Genomic DNA, 14,200 nt, shown 5'->3' on the forward strand with positions numbered 1-14,200 from the left:
TTAACCATTGAAATTTTTAAGAGCTTTCTGGTCGCCATATTGTTTTACGCAGAAATGTGTCACGCCATACTGTGTTTTGCGCACCCTGTAAGTATTTTCATTTTTTTTAACTTTTCAACACCCTGTATCATTTTCTAAATCACACATACAATATCGCGCTATATTTTATTTGTTTTCTTTTCATACTGTACTTTTAAAAATATTTGCTTCAAATGTTAATGTAGATTCTTCGGCTTTCATAATAATTTATTATTTTTCTGACATCACTCTGTTCATTTAGTACTGTTCCTTTATTTTTCAGTATTGTTTATTATTGTGCTTCATTGTCTTAAAATAATATGTAAAAAGAGCAATAATGTTTATAAATCGATAATTTATTTATATGGTGTTATTAATATTTTATTATTAATAACACCGTAATTAATTAATTTATTAATAACTACACCAAAACACGTTAAAATCTATTTAAAGGATAATCATTTTTTAAATTTTGGCGCGCTGACGAAGACACCCGAAGAGTGAGTCGTTTTGAGGGTCAACTTAACCTCTTGAATAACATATTTACCTCTAAAGGTGCGTATTCATTATCCGCACGAACGAACGAACGAATGTTCGCTAGTGGTATGGACGGGGACCGTACGATACCGAACGCCTTTGATGTACCGACTCGAAACGGATGGCCGAGCGAACGAACGAACGAACGGCCGCATGCGTTCGGTCCCCGTCTAAATACTTTCATTCGTTCGTTCGTTCGTTCGTTCGGATAATGAATACGCACCTTAAAACATCTTTGACAGGTAACAATGCTTTATGTCATTAAAATATAATCTGTCCTGTCAGTTTTTACACGTGAATTCTTTTTGAGTTACGGTATTTTTATTGTAAACATGCGATTGTGGTACACAGATAAAGGTAAATACCATTCGTATTAATATATTGCTAGTTTGTAATAATTATTTCGGTTTAAATACATATAAGTTATGAAATGGCTGGATGGAACTGATTTATAAATGGTTGTTGTTAAGTAGAAGAATGTTTTAACTAAAATAATGTTCTATATTTGATATTTATTGATTGTTCTAAAGATGCAACATTCTCGCCTAGATGTTTTATTACGTATTCTTTCGAGTACCAAATATATAGTAGGTAGTATATCTGACGAGCGCTATTTTAGAAATAATTACTTAATTGGAAATTTCATTGTTCAATATACCTACTTAATCATTTATTTTATCCATTTATTAATCAATAAGAATATGCAATTTGTGCTTTAAAATACTGTAGAAAAACTAGATGCACATGAAATTCACGAAAAATTAACTTGATATATCTAGAACGAGATCTAGAACTATAGAAAAATATTTGAGATTTTGGTCGAGATTTTCTTCGAGAAAATATCATTAGATCATAGTAACTGTGAAAGTTTGAGCCATTTCCCATTTGATTTATATAGAAATTTTGGTAATTATTGGGAAAACTGGAAATCGTCAGATTTTCACCAAAATTGGTATACACCTACATTTGAAGTCGTAGATTACCAATTTTTTTTCTTGGCGGTCTCTAACCGTTTTTCAGAAAAGCGGAAAATTATTTCAACATCGAATTTTTCTTAATTTCTCATATATTTAAGGTTTTCTAAGCACATTCATTCTAAGCACAGGTATTCAATAAACAATGATGTCATTGCTATTTTCTGTTACTTTTTTAATCAATTCTATGCATAATAGAGGAAAATTTGCTAAGATAAATTTGTAAACAGTCTGAAAACGTTGGGTTGTGTTTATGGCATTTAAAGCAACGTTGCCAATGCTAAACTTAATTTAGCGTGTTTTTTTCGCTCATTCTGGGATTACGAAAGGCGGTTATTAATATTATATCAAAATCTTTTTTTGATATAATATAACAACAAAAGATTAACAACCCTCCGCATGGAAATTGTAACCAATGCAATCAAAACTCTTTCGTGCAACTTCGTGGTTATAAGTACATATAACAAAAAACGAAGAAAAGATTAACCCCTCCGCATAAAAGTTGAAACCAGTGCAATCAAAACTCTACCGCGTAATTTTGTGGATATAGGTAGGTATATTTAATTATTGTCGATCTCATAATAGGTCATTTATTTAAAATTCCTAATCACCCGAAAAAATAGAAGATATGGCAACATTGTAAATTTTCAAATTTCTAGATTAGGTCTAGAATATATTTGTCTCTCTCATTACATAGGAGAGAGAAAGAAGGATATATCAAATGTCAAACTTCCATCTGGTCTCAATTTTCTTTGTTATTTTGTTAAGAAAAATGTTTTTCAGTAAAATTTTGGACATTTTTCTATCCCCAATCAAGTGTGGCTTTTAGATAAACTATAATATAATGAAAATATAGTGAAGTTATTACCTTATAGGGCCGAAATAAAGAAAAATTCAATGTTGAAATAATTTTCCGTTTTTCAGATTCGTAATCTACGACCTCAAAATAGTGTGTATACCAATTTTGGTGAAAATCGGACGATTTCCAGTTTTCCCAATAATTACCTTTACCGGAATTTTTTAACTCAAACAAGTATTCGTACTTTTTATGTAGTTAGGTCGAAACATATTCTTGTAGAGAACTGAACGCTCTACACAAAGTTCTTGTATAATTTTTTGATATATTAATTGGTTCCAAAGTTATTTGAGATTAAATATGGATTGATAAATTTTAACATGTTTTCAATTTTTTTTATGTAACTCAACTTTATGGGAAAATTTCATGTGACATTTCAGAGAGCTTTTCATTCTCTATAAGTGATCTCTATAAAAGTTTTTGATATTTTGGACAGATCGTAAGTTAGGTACCTATCAGGTTAGAAATCTTTAATTCACACAATATAATTTTAAACAATAAATTTACAATACCTATTAACAAAAATCAGTTTAATGCAAATAACTTACGGCCTGTATATACAAAATATTAAAAACTTTTATAGAGATACTTTTATATTAATTATCTAGTACATTAAACTAGTACGCCATCATTTGTTCTAACGATTAGAAATCAGTTGGAAACTGCAAATTTTTCTTCTGCAAACGCTTTAAACATCATGCGCATGCGTCGGACTGTTTTAAACTGTATTCTGACAGCTATTCTTTATTTCTGACAGCTGTGCGAAACAGTGCCGGATTAAGGTTCTAGGGGGCCCGGGGCTATAGGCTACCCTTGGGGCCCCCAGGTCGGATTATTTTTTCCTCATTGCTGTTATTTTCACTTAAACTAATATTGCTTAAAGTTGAACAGGAAGGCAGTTGTTCATGATCTTGATTTTTATTCAACTCAGAATTTGACGTTAAAGGGGTTTCGCAAATACTAAAAAAGTCTGTTACTTTAGTCAATTTTAAAGTTTTCTTTAGTTTTTCTTCTTGAATCTGAAATTAATTTAAAATATCCCTAAGTTTTCGTAGATTTAAAAATACAGGGTGTTCCGAAACTATTGTATCAAAATCTAAAGGTAGGTAGATCTCGCCAAAACTGATGGTCGGAAATGCGTCGTTTTCAAAATACAGGGTGTTAAACTTTTAAGAAAAAAAATCGATCTTTTTTAATATCTATTACACCACTGTATACCACCCTACGGTACTTAAACAAAATATTATTGAATTGAATATTATTGCACCGTTTTCGCTTAAAAAAATAAAAACCATTTTCGGCTTTTCATACATGGCCAAATCGCTAAAATGGTAATGTAAATTTTTAATGGTAAAACTTGAAAAACGACAATTTAGGTTTTTGGGCATTTTAGTTCGTACTATGTTCATAGAAAGAAGTTTTTGGAAAATAAAAAATCTTTTTAAACTTAAATTTGCCGTTTTACAAATTTTGCCATTAAAATTTATGATAACATTTTAGCGATTTGGTCATGCATGAAAATGGTTTTTATTTTTTTACGCGAAAACGGTGCGTCGGACAAAAAAAGTCAAGAAATAAAATATGTTGTAAATTGAATGGTGATTTCAAAAATAATATTAATTTTATTTAAAAAGTAGTGGCGTACCATTCAACGCGAATTCCAATAGAGACTTCAAACTCTATAGATATAAAAAGACTCAAAAGACCTTTACAACAAGGTATCACTCGACCCCCTATTCCATTTAAAATTTTAAGGGTGATAGCTACTCCGTCAAAGGGGTGCAAGCAAAGTGGGTGGAAATACCAAAAAAATAATTCTCCCTGAAAAACAAAATCGACGTGTCCGAGCATTTTTCGAATTATTTATTTACAAGCAAGAAACCCGGGGTGGAAAGTTTTCGGTGGACCACCCTGTACAGATTTTTCTTAAAAATTTAACACCTTCTATTTTGAAAACGACGCTCTTCCGACCATTAGTAACCCATTTCAAAATATTTTGGCGAGATCTACCAATCCTTACATTTTGGCATAATAGTTTCGGAACACACTGTATATTATTGAAAAATGTTGCTTAAAATAAGGCTTAAAACTCTTAAAACATCAATATCTCTCATTAATACGAGTATTGTTTAGCAATTTTCAAAATTGGAGTAGTTCTCGAATTTTTTATATTTTATGAGCATACGGGAATTCTTTTTCATTTTTCATAAAGTTTATTTTTAAAAAAGGAATAGTATTTTATGGCCTTTATGACGAGAGACTTTTTAGTTTTTCAATTCGTTTGTCTTTTTATCTTTTGTAAGCGGCCCAGAGAAAGTATGTACCTATTATATATTAATGCGCTTATTTTTAAAAGAAGAAACTTAAGAAAGTTATTGTAAATTAAATTGTTAATACCAAAGTTATTATATAAATGATCATATCCAGTAAATGCGTAATAAGGCTAAAACTGATTCCTACCTTATGTTTAGCAGATCCACTAAGATATTTTCTACATGACATTTTTTAAAATACTGGTATACACTACACAATTCAAAAACGTATCATTGTTCTTGTTTTCTTAAATCTATTATTGGCAATCACTTATTTCATAGATGCGCTATGCAAAAATACCTAATCAAATAGCATAAAAAAGAGGAATCTAATCTGAGTAATCCCCTAGCGCTTTCGGCTTTCGGTAATCCATCCATCCAGAAACATTTAAAAAGAACAAGCCATTGTCTATGCAGCAATCTTGATATTTTTTTGGGAAAGTGTTTTGCCGCCCAAAAAAGAAAAGAAAAAGAGTCTGTTTTTGACATTATGAGAATAACAAGTTGGCTGTTGCAATATATTTAATAAGACTAAATATATTTCTGTTGCACTGTTGCAGGTGTTCCAGGCTGGATTTTATTTTTTTATTGTTTTTAAAATACAGTTTTAGTTACTTTTATAATAAATTGAAGATTTATAACAATATGTGACGAAAAATCGGTTTTTGTTACAAATCGGTATTTTTCGTAATATATGTACATTTTCATTTAACTAATCTCGAGTTAACTCTATGAATCTCGATTTTAAATTCTCCTAATTTGGGGGCCCTTCTCAATGACGGGGCCTGGGGCTATAGCCCCCATAGCCCCCCCCTTAATCCAGGCCTGGTGCGAAACAATTCTAATAAGAATAATAGCTCCCGTATATATCGTTTGACGCCTTGGGATAGCAAGGTACAGTTTGCCATGCTAGAGCCGTTCGGTATACAAGGAAGGTAATGTGGCTAGCACTACGCTTCAACCGCCTATTATTACCTCAGGATTGTGAATCCCAAGTACTCACTTAAGGCTGAGTCGACCTAGGTACCCTAACTATTTTTATTTTATAAAAATAGTCGGCTGATGAAATGCCGGGTGTAGGATTCGAACCCACTACCTTGAGATTGGTAGACGAGAGCCTGTACCTCTACGCCACCGCGCACCGGGGCAAAAAATTCTAATTTTTCAAAAAAAATAGCGAAAAATAGTATTACTACCGAAAAAAAAATTTGCACTTATTTTGGACTCGCCCTGTATATTGTATATCCTTTCAAAAAAATCGATTTTGTTATTTTTGACTTATTAGACATTTTTTACTTAAACTTTTAAAGAGGCTTTTATAATTATAAAGAGCATTTTTATTCTCTTTAAATATTATTACGATGTACTTAAACAGCCGTTAAACGGTAGCCTACTAAAATGCCGTTAATAGATATTGTGACGTCGTTCATGTCGGCGGAAAGTAATGCCTGTCTATAAGCATTTTGCAAGAGCACCTGTGGCTCCGGGGCTGAGGCTATCGCTTCGTGAGCGAATGTCCGTGGTTCAAATCTCACGCCGATCAAAACATTTTTATATTTTTTTTTTCTTATAGCGTGATCTTTTTGCATTGGTTTCACTCTTTTTGGTTGGATTGGTTTAGTTATTTGGCGGGTTGGTTAGCGTGGTTATTTGGAGGGTGTTAATTCATTGGTTAGTTGATTATTTGGTGGGGTTGGTTGGTTTTACTAATTTATATTTGTTTTTTATATATTTTTTATCAGTGTCGAGGTTAGTTGCGTTGGTTAAGTTGGTTATTTGGTGGGGTTGATAGCGTTGCGTCCTTATAAATTCCCTATATTTCATAAAGCCCGTCAAGTGCGTCACATCAACGACGTCATATCTTTTAACGGCATTTTAATAAGCCACCGTTTAACGGCAGTTTAAGTACAGCCTATTTTTTTTGCTAATAGTATAATAATAATCTTATTGCATTGGTTTCACTCTTTTTGGTTGGATTGGTTTAGTTATTTGGCGGGTTGGTTAGCGTGGTTATTTGGAGGGTGTTAATTCATATCCATATTCGGCATAATTGGTTAGTTGGTTATTTGGTGGGGTTGGTTGGTTTTTACTAATTTATATTTGTTTTTATATTTTTTTATCAGTGTCGAGGTAAGTTGCGTTGGTTAAGTTGGTTATTTGGTGGGGTGGATAGCGTTGGTTAGTCCTTATAAAATTCCTATATTTCATAAAGCCGTCAAGTGCGTCACATCAACGACGTCATATCTATTAACGGCATTTTAGTAAGCTACCGTTTAACGGCAGTTTAAGTACAGCCATATTATTATGTATTTAAAAAAATCCGAAAATTTAAAAGTCGTTTTTTATTTGTGTATGACCCTGTATATGACTTTATGACACTTTGTATACCAAAAATAAAATTTTTAATTAGACCCGTCTGAAATAAATAATCTTAATAATAATTGTAGAAGATATCGAAATCAAATTATTTCAAGTTCAATTTTGGCTCCAAAAAGATTTTGAAATCTTGCTTTTTAACACTTTTTTTCAAAATTTTCTAACTACTTCCATTGACTGAAACTAATTATGCATGTCTGGATAATGGGTGGATGGCGCTCTTCTGCGGCGGTTTTTTATTTCTTAATTATGTATAGGGTGTTTTAGAACTCGAGCCAAAGTCGAAATTTTGCACAATCTGAAAAAAGAAAATATCTCGATAGACCTCAAATTTTCACAGTTTTTTTTTCGTTATTTCCAACATTTTCGATATAATTTCAAATAAAAAAAAATAGTCGATTTCTTTTAAACAGTCTAAGAAACACTCCACCCATTGAAATTACTGTTAAACAAAAAGCTCTGAATCTGAAGTTGTGTATAACACTACTCGTTTTTCCGTGAAATTCGAACTTTCAGCAAACCTTTAATCCCCACATATTTCCAGGAATGAAGCCGGGAGACATCCTGACCAAGCTGCGCAAAGAAGCGAAATCGAAAATTCCGTCGAACATGAATCTGAAGCTGCCGGTAAACTTGAACCTGAAAGATTTGAGAGCTTTTCTGGATCAGATAGTCGAAGCGCTAAAGCAGCCGGCTGGATCGAAGCCAGGCGCGCCGGAGGTATCCAGGCCGATGAAATTTCCCTACACGTACAGTGCCAAACTGGCACAGTTTCCCTACAAGTACTATTTTAAGAATCAGTGGATATTCCGGTATTACCCGGTGGGGGTGCTGGCTGCCCTGCCGCTGTTTATCTTCATGTCGAAATTGTGTAAGTTGAAGCATTATTAAAGAAAGAATTTATTATTTTTTTTTTAAATAAACTCACCTGCAAAAAAGGCCACTAAAATCTAGTCACAATTTCAAAGTTGGATTTCTCGCAAACCACTTATTAGATTTTGTTGATTTTTTTTAAATTGTAAATTAATTTCTTCTTAACGTATGCTACGTCAGAAATTTTTATTTCGAATTTATTTTGAGCATATTATACAGAGCACAACGATAAGACGATGTTTTTTGCCCGAACTTTGCAACACCCTGTAGAGTGCAGCAGTCTGTAGGGTGTAGTAGTAGATATTGCTAAATCAAATCACATTGTAGCCTCATCTTTTGTGATCATTTTGTTTTTTTAATCACGACATTATCTCTGTTTATATTGGAGATACGCTACTTTATAAAACGAACGTCTTGGAAAATATAGACTTCGCAGGCCAGACAAATCGTTTATGTAGTAAATAATCAAAGGCGCGTAGGCGAATAACGCGCAATGAGTATTTGCAATATGACAACAACGGTTGTCTAATTAAAAAATGTCATTATCTGTGACGGATGTTGCTCGTATTGTAGCTTTAATTGAGGAAGGCCGACGTCAACATTTTGTCGGAGACCCTGGGTATACCTCGAACAACAGTCCAAGATGCCTGGAATCGGTATATGGAAACGGGAAATTTCACTTCTTGAGGTTGTGGAAGAAAACGATTCAATTACCTCGGTAGTTTGATTTCGGAAAAGCTCAGTATTGACTCCGTATTCAGCACAGCATTAGCAGCGCTTCAAGAAGTTCTGGAGCAAATTAAACGACACAGAGGAATTTTTCTACAAGATCAGACTTGAGCACAAAAAACGAAACTTGCAGATTGATACCGAAAGCCAATAAATAATTCCACCACTGTATATATGAAGGCGAAAAACCTGAGGTGCCTCGTACCGCGACACATGAACGCAATTAAACAGTAATGCAACACGAGACATCTTAGACAGCTTTTAAGAATCAAATGTTTCCATCGTGTTTCAAACGTATCGATCCTTGTAAAAACTAACTGCGAGAGATATTGAAGTCATGATTTACAAAGTCCCGCTTTAAGATGGCGTGCAGAATGCAAGAAAAACCGCATACCAAAATCTGACTGCTTTACGGTGCTGAACGCTTGTAGACGGGAAAGAGACGAGGCCGGAGTGGACAACCTCAAAGCTACAATTGATATTTCCACCAAAACATTAAAGGGCCATTACACAAGCAGAATGAGTGGGAAAAAGCGGCTTCACAATAGACACGGAAGGAAGACAATCTGTCAACTCAGTACACAGCGACAACCAAAAAGTGAAGAGGCGACAGAGCAATGAGATTCTTTGAATGTCCGGAGTGCGTAGACAGATAACATCACGCAATATCGGCGCTTTTCCACTCATTAGACAGGGCTCCATGCAAGAAAACGCCTGGCCGTGCACCAGCTTCGTGCATGCGGTCAAATACACTCGTCAGCGAAGTAATGGCCAGTAATGTACTATATGTGTATGGAAGAGAAACAAAGACAATATGCAGATTGCACGACCGCTCTATTGTCCTGAATACTTTACGAAATAGTAGAATTTACAGCGTTTCAGAATCAAAATCTGCTACAAGCCGTGCATAGAACTCAAGTCAGTGAAAGACACAATCCGTCGAACGACTAAAAGAAAAAGCTTGTCTGCAACCGACGGATCTGACACAGGGAACTACTTTTCAAGATATCGTTCGAGCACGTTCTTCACGTTTGCGATTTACATTGTGCAATTCCGAGATATTGACCAATGGACTAAAGCTTTTTTAGAGGCTTTTGTTTTAAAGCAGCGTACCTCCAATACAAACAACGCAGATAATGTCCATGATTAACATTAAAATAAAATGCTTCACAAAACGATGCAGGATACGAAGCTGTGTTTCTTAGATTTAAGGCAGCATTAGCTACTAACGGCTGACTGCACCCTATACAGGGTAGTTACAACAGTATGCGCGGCAAACAAAACTTCGTCTTTACTTGTCTGTGCCCATGACTATATGCTCAAAAGTAAATCGGAAATAAAAACTTCTGAGCGTAGCATCCGTCAAAGAAGAAATTAATTCTACAATTTAAAAACAAATTAAAAAAAAAAAAAAAAAAAAAAAAAAAAAAAAAAAAAAAAAAAAAAAAACTTTGAAATTGGGACTAGTTTTTAAGGGCCGGTTTTTTGCCCGGTGCAGTGTAATTATAAGGCCCGACTTGCATAATAAACATAGTTTCGTAACAACTCGCAGATTCACAGCTGAAATTCTAATCGCCAAAACAATTTTCACCGATGCAGATTCATCAAGCACTGTCGCTTAATTGACACTAAAAGGCCTATGACCTAACTAATAAAATTGGAGACAAAAATAGTAATGATATTTGTACCTATTAATATTCAAAATTATTGTTACCGTATTTTCGCTCGCGTTAAAACGCTGCGTGAGATAGAAAGTCCACAATTTATTTAACATATTAATATTTAACACCTACATAACCAAAAACAACAAAACGAATAACGATAAAGACTTATAAAACTATTTACAAACATTAAACAAACAAAAAACAAAAAAAAATTTATTTTAAATTTTAGGCGCCGTCAACCCTGCCACCTTGTAGTCACTTTCATAACATAGACCCTCTCTAGGCCACAGCCGCCGGCTTTTATACTCACAGTTAAAGATTTACTAGAAAAATAGTCCATAGATCGTTAGGTGGATAGAGAAGGTTTTCGAAAATGTTCTCGTATGTACTAACTCCATTCGGTGGGACTCGGATTCTTCTCGAATTCTTCAGAATGGATATCGTTACGGTGTCTATTCTTAATGCGATGTTAAGGTCATCCGAAGGCGGAAGCCATATAGTTAGGTTAGGACGAGTCCACACCGGCCCGCAACACAGCCCCCTTCTTAGGTACATGCTCGTCCCTAGATGTACACGGTGAATGAAAGGTTATTTTTGCAAGGCTGGCCCCTGGTACATTTCGAAGTCTGGTAGAAATAACAGTCTACAGTTTTCTCTTCTGATCTCAGCTTTGGGTTGTATCAGCAAACAAGGATCTCTTTGATCTTTCATTTGTAGTACACCATAGCGACGCATTTTTTCACTGCTGTTGTACATCGGCCATGAAATCGTCAAAGGACTTCTCCGAATCAGGGGGATCAAAGCTGCAGGTCCTCACGGTCCCAGCACGAACTTCTATTTCGCCTTGGTAACGGCTCAAACGGTTGAAATGGACTACCCTCTGTTTTCCTTCTGCAATTTTCTTGATACGGTATAATGAGTCATTAATCCTGTATCCATGACTTCGCATGGCCCTTCCCACGAGGATGTAGCTTCGGAGATAACCCATGACGTCTCTGCGGGTTATATAGCCACACCAACTCCCCTGGTTGGTATCCTCCAAGCTCAGCTTGAATGTCGTAATGCTCCTTCATTCGGTCAATAGCACTTTGAATATTTAGGCGGAATCGCTAATGGATGTCGTCCTTCCTTTGACGTAGTGTGTGAACATAATCTTCTCCGGCGACTTCTTCTCCCTGTCGGCAACCAAATTTCAGATCACACGGTAGGCGCACTTCCCGTCCCATAACGATGCTGGTTGGAGTTTGCCCTGTAGACTCTTGGACGGATGAACGGTAGGCCAACAGGAACAGGCGAAGAAATTTGTCCCAGCCTCTTTGGTGGTCAGAGACCACTTTGGCCAGATAACGGTTGATAGTTCTGTTTATGCGTTCAACCATCCCATCGGATCGTGGATGTAGAGCAGTCGTCCTGGTCTCATGGATGTTAAGGTCATCCGAAGGCGGGCCATATAGCGAATAGGGTCGAGTCCACACTGGTCCGCAACAATATATAGCAGTTCTTCATTCCACTTTTATAGAGAAAATGATTGTAAATAGATATTTTATTTAGATTAACGCTGCAAAAATTCAGTTTTAAATCGAATTTCCATTATAGCCATGTTATCAAGCATTGCGCCGTATTCAGCAACATTGTCGTTTATTATTTGACAATAATTACCTAATGTCAGCCATTATTTTGTATAATATCGTGTGTTGTTGAATCTCTTTTAATTGTACCCTTTAAGCACAAATAGTTCCTTTAAGAACTAAATTTTCGAGTTTTTGCATTGCATCTCTTGAAATTGTGTGTTGAAAATATGCTGAAGCATTTAAACAGTTGAAGAAAAGAGCTTGTAGCTTCTCTGATTTTGAACGAGAACGGTAGAATAGAAGATAGAAGGTCCTTTATTCTCTGCAGCCGAGGAAGTAAGTTTGATTGGTAAACACATTATACCACTTTCAAAGGCCCCACGTTATTTCTAAGAAATTCTGTGATTACTAGTTTGTGCAGTAATTAATGGCACCCTCTTACTTGTTGTTATTACTACTTGTGGTGTTGTAAGTTGTACACCAATAAATTAGTTAATTAGAATTTAAATTAAAATTCATTTATAATTTAATTATTCAATTAAAATAAAACGTTAAAATATTTAAAATTACATAAATATATTGTTTCCCAAATTTACATTAAGATTTATTCCATAAATCCATCACAATAATCAATAATATGGCAGCGCTGTCGCCATCGCTTGTCGCCCAAAGTTGATCACGTGCACTGGAAACTGTTTTTGCGATTACTATAGGTATATTTTTCTTTATAATTTTTTTTTTTTTTTTTTTTACTTTTTAATAAGTTATGAAAAAGAATGTCTCTGTCTTTGAAATTTCTATCATCAATAATTCCAATTTTGAACTAAGTCTGTGATTAGAAGTCATTGAATAACTTATTAAAATTTTGAACTTGGTTTAAATCTCACTTAAACCTGCCCTGAAACCGAGTACTCCATGGTATCCGATTTTGTTTGAAATCATAGAGAATTTCCGATATTAGTGAAGATAGAACGATGCACAAACCTGTCATTCATTTTTTTCAAACAGAAGATGCTTAAACAAAATTTTCATAGCCTCTTCTGCTCTCTGAGCCCCATTTTATTGAAATTTATTTTTAATGAAATAAGGAAATTATATCGACAATATTTGTAATTAGTGTTCTTTTGAAAATTTGTTAAAGCATCTTTTAAAAATAATCTAAAATGTCAGTATTCCATGGGTAAATGAGGTCCAAATTATAAGAAATAAAATTTTCTATGAAAACTTGAAGACCTATCTTCGAGTTTTCAAAAACAGCATAATACAATTTGATAGACAATTAAATTATGCATCTGATTCGTAAACATACAGGGTGTTCCATTTAAATTAAACAAGTTATTGCCCTTTAAAGCTAGTAATTTTTAATATAAATTTTAAAAAAAAAAATTGTGTTATTATTTTTTATTATAGCAGCACAATATCTGATCAATAAAATAAACTTGTGTAAATATTTAGCGATAAATACTTTCTTACCCATGGAGAAACAAAGCCTTAAAACTTTTTCTACAATTTCACAAAATTGAATATATTTCAAAAACGCTTAGGCTTTCTTAAGGTGATAAACCTTAATCAAATTTTTTTTTTTTTTTTTTTAATCTAAAAAATAAAAAATATACAGGGTGTCTCCATTTAAAAATACAATTTTCTATATTTTGTATTTGTATTAAGGATATGATATATTTTAAGACATTTTAAAAAATAAAAAAAAATATTTTCAAATTGAAGCTCCAGAGATCTCTTCAATGAGTCCAAACTTACATTTTGTAAAAACTAATCGTTTAGCTACAATACTCCGTGTCGTATGTGGTGAATAACCCTGTATATTGAACCAAAGATTCAAATTTATTCAGTAAAATCAATGAAATGTCTGTCTGGAACGGTTTTGTTTTTTTTACTTAGTACATATAATTATATGTTTTTCAGCTAAATCAAAAGGAAATAAAGAGAAGTGGAAGGCCATACGCAAACACGAAAAGGAAGAATATCTTCACAAGTTTGACTACTAAATTAGGAGTTAATCTTTTTGAGAAGAAATAAGATAGTTTGAAACCTAGTGGTATATTAAACGGTATGGAAGTAGTTTCAAAATAATAATAATTTGAAACATATTAAATAAAAATTAAGATAAAATGTATAACTTCTTTCATTTGTACTAAAGACGTTCGAAATATGTGCACAATTTATTTACGAATAACAGATGTTAGTATATGTTATTTTGACAGGAACATTGCCAACACTTCTTTCTACTCGAATTATATTTGGCGGTGACCATTAAAACGTCTTTCTTAAG

General features: G+C 33.8%; 1 protein-coding gene across 1 annotated transcript; it reads left to right on the forward strand.

The window, feature by feature from the left end:
• Nucleotides 1-807: 807 nt before the first annotated feature.
• On the forward strand, nt 808-13,971 carry LOC115886939. The gene is made up of 3 exons (XM_030906270.1): nt 808-912; nt 7,618-7,944; nt 13,834-13,971. The coding sequence occupies exons 1-3, from the start codon at nt 888-890 to the stop codon at nt 13,914-13,916; spliced, it is 435 nt and encodes a 144-aa protein (XP_030762130.1). The 5' UTR covers nt 808-887; the 3' UTR covers nt 13,917-13,971.
• The last annotated feature ends 229 nt before the right edge of the window (nt 13,972-14,200 follow it).

This window comes from Sitophilus oryzae, unplaced genomic scaffold (assembly GCF_002938485.1).
Source record: "Sitophilus oryzae breed Bouriz unplaced genomic scaffold, Soryzae_2.0 scaffold_536_pilon_pilon, whole genome shotgun sequence".
Lineage (NCBI taxonomy): Eukaryota > Metazoa > Arthropoda > Insecta > Coleoptera > Curculionidae > Sitophilus > Sitophilus oryzae.

Bases quoted from the DNA above. Each gene is read 5' to 3' on its own strand.
- LOC115886939 (XM_030906270.1), top strand. From the start codon at position 888: ATGCGATTGTGGTACACAGATAAAG. The intron at 913-7,617 runs GTAAATACCATT...ACATATTTCCAG, and splicing joins ATTGTGGTACACAGATAAAG to GAATGAAGCCGGGAGACATC. The intron at 7,945-13,833 runs GTAAGTTGAAGC...TATGTTTTTCAG, and splicing joins TATCTTCATGTCGAAATTGT to CTAAATCAAAAGGAAATAAA.